This window comes from Pavona decussata, unplaced genomic scaffold (assembly GCF_977016875.1).
Source record: "Pavona decussata unplaced genomic scaffold, jaPavDecu1.1 SCAFFOLD_38, whole genome shotgun sequence".
NCBI classification, from domain to species: domain Eukaryota; kingdom Metazoa; phylum Cnidaria; class Anthozoa; order Scleractinia; family Agariciidae; genus Pavona; species Pavona decussata.
In genome coordinates this window covers 1,371,219-1,378,852 of record NW_028145460.1, presented here as the reverse complement: position 1 = coordinate 1,378,852, position 7,634 = coordinate 1,371,219, and the positions used below count along the sequence as shown (strand labels likewise).

The window sequence follows — 7,634 nt, the reverse complement described above, 5'->3', positions numbered from 1 at the left end:
GTAAGGTGAAAACCTTGGTTAGCTTTCAATCATGGATTAGCAGTGATCTCTCCTGGTTTTGAACATCTGGGGCCAGGGGCCAGATCCACAAAGCCTTCCTATTAGTTATGATATATTCTAAGTGCTGCTTCTGAATAATAGTCTGTTGTTATTCCAACAATAGGCTTTTGTCAAGAGTAATACTTAAGATACATGTTAATATATTAGGAGGACTTTGTGAATCTGGCCCAGGTGCCTGCATGAATGTCATTCTGTTTTGCTGTATGCAGGACTTGAGTGGTTCCTAACAGATTAAACTTGATTATTTTGGGAACATTTACTGTACGCTCTTATCCTGTTTTGTGTAATCTTCGGTGATTCTAACCTTCAAGTTGTGAATATCAATGTAACAAGTAATCTGTACCCAACTGACAGACTCAAATGTAGACCACCTCTACACCTGATTTTCCACAACCCAACCCCTCCCCTACAGGTGGAATCATGTCCCTTTTGTCTGATAGTTCCTATGGCAACAGCCTGTGAGCATACCCTCCAGTTAGGACATGAGTGAATTGAAATGCCACAAACAAAGCAAGCAGAGGGGAAGCTGGGGCAAAGGGAAGTACCCCCCCCCCCCCACCCCTTCTTCTCTCCCTCCCCTTCCTATTTTGTTCTTGGTACAAAGCAAAATTGAATGCATGCTTCCGAGAAGTATGCATACCCTCCGCAAGGAAGGACATGCATATTCCTGAGGGAGAGGTGGGTACGCAGAGTTTCTTCTCCCAGAGGGCTTCAACCGATGTGACACGGTGAATTTTTTTTTTTTCCAGAACAAGTTTCATCTCCTTGCAGTTCTTTTAAGGGAGCCCATTCCTTATAAGCCCGGTGGCTTCCCTTTGGCTTCCGTGCCATTAGTGTTTAAATAATTAGTTTTTCTTGCTTTTGTCCAATTTATGACAAAACAATAAACTGAAACTTAAGCTGTGGAGGGGGGTGGGGGGGGGGGGGGGGTGGGTAAGTTTCTAAAGAAATTGTGGTGCTGCTTCATTTTGGTTTTGTGAAGGGCCAGGACTGGAATAGTCAGCTCTTGAATCTCTTTACGGTGGGCAGATTACTTTATCAACTCAGTTTGATCAAACCAAATATTATTTGAAAATATCCTTTGAAGTTGTTGGCTTGTTCTCACCTCACAGGGGGGCATTATGGGTCCTAAAAACTACTGCGAGGAAAGGCAGAGGTTGGTGGAAATAGTTGTCCAAAGTTGTACCATTAAATGACTGTTGTTTTATAACTCAAGGTTTATTATCAATACAGTTAAGACTGTCTATTGGGGAATGTACAGCACATAAAAGATGTCCAGTTTTGACATATAATACAACAACCAAATTGGTTAAATATTTCATACATTAATAGGTGTTAATAAATACTGTCAACTGCCTGTAAGTCAGACACCCCTGGAACCAGCTCTGTGTGCCTGACTTAACAAGGGCATCAGTAATGTTGCAGACAGGAAAGTGATTAATTCCAGCTGGGACCCCAGGTGGGTTACTCGGGTATTAACGTGACGGGAGGGTCCGATGGAGCCTAATATTTTGCACCCAAAAAAATACATGGACCTTATATTGTGCACCCAAAAAAATACAAGACTGGACATTTTAGACCCAAAAAAATACATAAAAAAATACGTGCAGATTTTTCAGACCCCAAAAAATACACGGTTAAATCTTCAACCCAAAAAAATACAGGAGTTGAAAATTTTAGACCCCAAAAAATACGTCGGACCCCCCCGTCACGTTTATACCTGAGTAACCCACCTGGGGCTGGGACCAGCCAACCTGATGGTATCTGTCTCAGACTGAGATTTTCACTTTAAAGTTGTGTCCTCTTTAAGAGTTCACTGTTACATTTTTCCAGAAATAATTTACATATAGCCGACATCTGAAAGCTTAACCAATTTAAAACACTAACAGCAGTTCAACCATTTAATGGGTTCTGGGCAAGGGGGGCATTAAAAACTTTTTGTTAAAATTTGCGAGACGGCATGGCCTAGTGGTTAGGGGCCCGGACGTGTAATCTGGGGGCTCCAGGCTCAAGTCCCGCTCCAAGGCCATGCTTTGTAAATAGCCAACTGATTTGCCTCCCACCAGTTGGGATTTTTAACAAAATAAATGTTATTTTCAGTCTGCATATTTATTTCACTGGTTTATAGTGTCACCAATTAGCGCTACAGCACTAAATACTTCGACACTCAAATAAAGTCATTTAATATTTTATTTTGTTGGTACAGAGGATGGAATTGTCAAGTAAGAATTTAGCTTGATAATTTTTCAATTTTTGAGCACAATACTTTGCTGGATGACTTAATTCAGGGTCAGTCTTACATGACAACAACACTTGCTCCGTGCCAAAAGAGGGCTTATTAATATTTGAAGCAATATATATTTTTTTAATTTAAAGGCAAAAAAGCTGTTTACACCTCACTTGCCCAAAACCCTTCAGATATACACTCGATTGCAAAAACGTTGACACGTAAAAAAGCATAACCGTGAACGATAAGACACAATGGCTTTATGGATATATAAGTGTACTAAATTTATTTGCATAATATTCTATTCTTGTGCGACGGTTGATAACCAAAATTAGTTGCAAGTTGTGAATGATGGAAACTGTCCAAGCTTTACTTAAAGTGTCAAGTTAGTCAACAACCCAGGGGGGTACTCCCTTATGTAACCTTAACGGGGACGTGCAGCCCGATAGGGTATGGTTTTGAGGTTGTTTTATCTTAAACTGGGTATGATTCTGGGTTAAATGCCTTAGAAAGGGGCTGAAAATTTTGACTCCTGTCTTAAACTGGATAGGGAAATCAGAGAAATCAGTGTCTTAAACAAGGTAAGGGTTTGAATGCCCGGCCCGCACCTCCCTACCCAAGCATCTGTTGAGTACCCCCCCCCCCCCCCCCCGTCAACAAGGGCCAATTTTTTTAACACTACCCATAAATCCGTTGGGTCCAATGTTCATGGTTTATGCTTCTTAGGTGTCAATGTTTTTGCAATCAAGTGTATATTTTCATATAAATCATTAAAGCCATTAATAATACTACTTTTTGTTCCATGTCCCTGTTTCTTTCTGTTTATCGACTGCTTTCTGAGTCTTGGCATAGCGCTCTTCTGATCCTTCAATAGACCCAAGTTTCCCAGAGCTGTAGTCACTAAATGCCTGTTCAATTTCTTCCCATGTGTTCATAACAAAGGGTCCATGTCGAGCAATGGGTTCATTTATAGGCACTCCAGCTATGAGCAGTACATGAATGTCTTCACTGGGGCTTGCATTGATCTGGAAAGTTTTCCCCTTGCCTAGCACAGCAACCTGATAAAGATGCACTACATGTTAATGAAGTAAGATATCACATTTTCTTTACAAAACAAAAAAATTGTTTTGTATAAAGAAATAAACCCACATTTTTTAAAAACATGACCATTGGATAACGCAATTCCAGAGTTTTGATTGCCTAGCAGTCACAATATAAATCAGCCATAATACGATGCAAGAGAAAATATTATAGCGACCATTAGATTGTTTTCTGGTTGTTCTTGCAAAGCAAAATCAGCAAGATCTAGCAATATTCCTTGGATGTTTTTACATAAATCAATAATATTATTCTACTCGTTACTTGCTGGATATGAGAAGATTATAGCCAACTCAGCACTATGCGCCTTGTTGGCTATCTTTCATCTCAATATCCAACGCACATGTACTCGTGGAATAATTGTTTTAACAATCATAATTAAAATTATATATATAGTTGATGCCTTGAGTTTTCCAAAAGTCTGGTGCTAGGTTTCTACCATGTTTTACTAGTAAGTTTTATATTGTGTTTGGATTCTCTGTAAACAACGTCAGTAATTTCTAAGAAATTTACCTTTCCCATCTCAACAGAGATTCTTTCCTCAGTGAATGAGCCAGCTCCCCTCCAGACATAAGCAAACCCATTATATTCCTCAGGAACATCCTGGACAAAGGTTCCACCGGCCTGCACATGAATGTCCAGGTACATTATTGGTGTCCGTGTGTCAATCACAGCTTTGGCACCAATGCTTTCTCCTGCAATGACCTTAACCTTTGTTTTTCCATCTTCAAAATAAAAACCAAAATATAAAAAATTATAAGTACCATTGACACATTCGCGGTAAAAATGAGAAACTGGTAGTCAATAGACCATTCTCCAAAATGGCGGCTGAAAATTGAAATAAGTTAAAAAATTATTAAAAACGTATACCAGCACTAGAAAGGGCACTTTTACTTAAATTAGTAACCCAGTACCCTGCAAAAATTCAGCTGTAATATAAATCAGGTGTAATGATATCAACTGAGAAAATGTAAGTTAAAAAATGAACATTTTACAGACATTTGTATGACTGGGGGTATGACGTATACTTCCAGTCATACAAACGTCTGCAAATTTGTCAAATTTCCTCTCACATTTCCTACACTGATATAACACCTAATATGCTGAAACTTTGCTAGGTTACTAAAGTAAATTTAAGGTCCTCTTTCCAGTGCTGTATCAGTTTTTCATTCAGTTCAATTTAACTCATTCAAATCTGTTGCCGCCATTTTGGAGAAGGGTCTATTTATATACCTGGACTAGTGACTACAGGAATTTTTTTAGCATCAGTGTCTTGGTATCGTGGCTTAATCATCTTGTCTTTGGCAGGCAAGTTCACCCAGAGCTGAAATCCCTCAGATCTTCCTCCTCTCTTAAGAAATTCATCTGAAGGCATTTCACTATGAACAACACCTGATCCTGCTGTCATCCACTGAACCCACCCTTCCTTCAACACGCCGCTGTTTCCAGCACTGTCTTGGTGCCTGATCTCTCCTACATAATAAACCAGAAATAAACAGTTATCAGAGGCCCCATATATAGCACTAGTGGTCACTAGTTTAATTTGTGCACGTAGAACTAGCCACAAGAGCGCACAGCAGCTTCCTGTAGTTTGTAACTGACATCTTGTACATTTTCACTCGAAAAAAGAGAAGAAATGCCAACTTTTTAAATACAATTTCCAAGCAAAATTTTAAAGGTGAACTTAACTTCAACGTACGTACGCTTTACGGACCTATTTTGATGCTTGGAACTGTCAACCACATTTGCAAGACAACAGAAACATATCAAACATTTCGGTTTCACCATATCATGAAAATCGACATCAACATTTTGGGGGAGGAACTGAAGTGGTGCTTACCTTAAAAATTTCGATCAGATCGGGTTAAATTGAATTAAGCTTTATACCGCGGTCGCACCAGAGATCGTGCTGTGATTTGTTCATGCAGAATATTTCTAAAAGCAAAAATAAATAATAATAAAAAAAGTGTTGGTTTTATTCAGGATCCATACCGTCAATAAGATAGGTGACCGTTTCAAATCCTCGATGAGGGTGATCAGGCGCTCCCACAGCTTCGCCAGGGCCGTAAATTACTGGGCCTAAATGATCCAGCATCAAAAACGGGTCGCACTGATCAACGCGGTCTCCAATGGGTCTTCGAACAAGAAATCCTCCTCCTTCTCTCTTTTGGCGAGACGTCTCGATTCGAGCAACACCACGAGCTGTGGCCATTTTATATTGCGTGATAGAAATTCGTAAAACAAACTTGCAATGACAAATTCGAGCGGATTGTCAAACTATAAATAAAATCACATGTCACCTGTGCGTGTTGTTTATATACCGACTACCTTGACCCAGCATGCAATGCGGGCCGATAATGACACAGCGAATCTGATCGATTTTTTGCGCGGTCATGGGTAGGTCTGTGTGGGTAGTACACGTGAAGACAGGAGAGAGCTTAGTCATTTCCTTCAAAGAGTTTTTGATTTGGTTAATGAAGAAATAGATAAAAACCATGGAAATTCGGAAACGCGTGTGCACTCTGAATTTTCGAAACCGTGCTTCCATATCTGTGGAAAATTTAGAGGACTTATCAGGCCTTCTCCGTGTTTTTTACGTTTCGTTTCTGCTTCCTTGGGTTCAGAGTAGGCTGGTCTGCTGTAATTGGCTACGCTGTAGTGGTCTCCCTGCCTAATTATTATATCTTTGGTATTTTTTTTTTTGTTTCTATTGTTTGTTTTCATTTTGTTTGTATTTTAGTTAGGCGAAGCTAAATAAACAAATAAACAAATAAACAAATATTACTTTTCTCCTTTAAATAAAGATGACGGAACACAATTCCATGTCGCATCGCCGGTCCTTCGCACCCCCCCCCCCCCTACCTTCCCTGCACCCCCCGAAAAAAGCACTCTATGCTACATACACAATTTGTTTCTTTTTTTTGGGGGGGGGGGGGGGGGGGCTTTAAGGCTTGGCTTACAGTCCTGGTATTGTTTTATATTACATTCCACCTTCTTTTCCAACAATGCTGGACGCCATCAAACATCACGGCCATTCCAGTCAGAATGTTTGATCAAAGGCCAAACATTCATTCAGTAAAAAAATGCTGGTCAAACATTATCTAACATGGAATGCTAAGCGCCCTAACGTTGCTGAACTAATCTCGGCTTTTTGTTTAACAGATACACTTGACTGAACCAAACGACATAGCCTTCTTTGCATGTTCACGTTCATATCACATGCAACACCCCCATCAATCAATTCATCCAAAATACAAATATACACTCGCGTGACATGGCAAAAATAATAAATTTTGTCGTTGTTTCAGAGGCACCCAACGAAAGTTTTCTCTCAGATCCTTTGAAACGCTATTTTAGGCTACCTGGCGTGACTTTAAAGCTCTGCAAGTTCATTTTAGACCGCGCTATAATATTTTCATCTGTTCGGTCATTCTAGGGCAACCTGAGTCTTTTCGAAATTACTAGGGTATCTTTGTCCATTTCCCGAAAACCTTAGGTCTTATTTCCTTTACGAAAATCTTAGCTAACCTTTTTTCGGCACCCGAAACGACATTTTTATCAATCCGAAAACACTAGGCCTTAAATTTCCCATATCACGAAAGTTCGAGGTGAAAATTCTCTTCAGAAAATTGTAGGGGATTAAGGGCCTTCTGAATATATAATTTACCGAAACGATCTGTTGGGTGGCCCTGTTGTTTGCGCGGCTTGCTCCAGGCTAGCTGCTGCAAGATGACAAGAAGAAAACCACTTCGAAAACAAGAATGGTTGGCAAAATACGATGGTGGTATATAGCTCATGGTGTGGCTGGTAACGAAACAGCATCCGAAGGCCCATCGGAGACCCGATCGATCAATGCGGTTCCGCGTTTCACGGTCCAAAAGATTTTAGACTATTTCGAATATAAACGACGGTAAGTTCTTTAATTTGCTGTAAGTTTTAAGTTATACTAGTTATGCAATGCTTTCGAGTGGTATGAAATATCCCACGAGTGACTTTATTTTTCTTAGTATACACACGAGCCTTTAGGCGAGTGTCGTGTGTATATAACCCGGGGTATCCAATCGATGGAAACCGATGATCGGAAATTCAATCGATCAATCGATAAAATTAGTTAATTGGTATCAGCCAATCGATGACCAATCGATAACCACAGAAAAACCGTTCATCGATTGCTATCGATTGGCTCAGCAACCTTGAAGAGACGTCACGCACGCTGCCTGTCCGATCATCCACCATTTTTAGGAAGCCC

The 7,634-nt window shown here is 40.0% G+C and overlaps 1 protein-coding gene across 2 annotated transcripts; it reads right to left on the bottom strand.

The window, feature by feature from the left end:
• Positions 1-1,180: 1,180 nt before the first annotated feature.
• Positions 1,181-5,703, bottom strand: LOC146483495 (uncharacterized). Of its 2 annotated transcripts, XR_014863790.1 has the most exons (5): positions 5,378-5,703; positions 4,619-4,858; positions 3,899-4,110; positions 2,018-3,345; positions 1,181-1,924 (listed from the first exon to the last, which is right to left on the bottom strand). XR_014863790.1 is itself a non-coding variant. In XM_085105700.1 (4 exons), the coding sequence occupies exons 1-4, from the start codon at positions 5,595-5,597 to the stop codon at positions 3,076-3,078; spliced, it is 942 nt and encodes a 313-aa protein (XP_084961826.1). In that variant the 5' UTR covers positions 5,598-5,703; the 3' UTR covers positions 1,182-3,075. The 2 variants fall into 2 exon arrangements, 1 of the variants encoding a protein (XP_084961826.1); XM_085105700.1 differs by having other exon boundaries at positions 1,182-3,345.
• Positions 5,704-7,634: the final 1,931 nt, after the last annotated feature.

What these genes read in the sequence shown, in the direction of transcription:
- LOC146483495 (XM_085105700.1), bottom strand. Translation starts at nt 5,597, where the DNA reads ATGGCCACAGCTCGTGGTGTTGCTCGAATCGAGACGTCTCGCCAAAAG. An exon ending in TCCTGTAGTCACTAGTCCAG is followed by an intron (nt 4,111 to 4,618) that starts GTATATAAATAG and finishes TTTATTTTGAAG; the next exon opens with ATGGAAAAACAAAGGTTAAG. An exon ending in TCTCTGTTGAGATGGGAAAG is followed by an intron (nt 3,346 to 3,898) that starts GTAAATTTCTTA and finishes CATCTTTATCAG; the next exon opens with GTTGCTGTGCTAGGCAAGGG.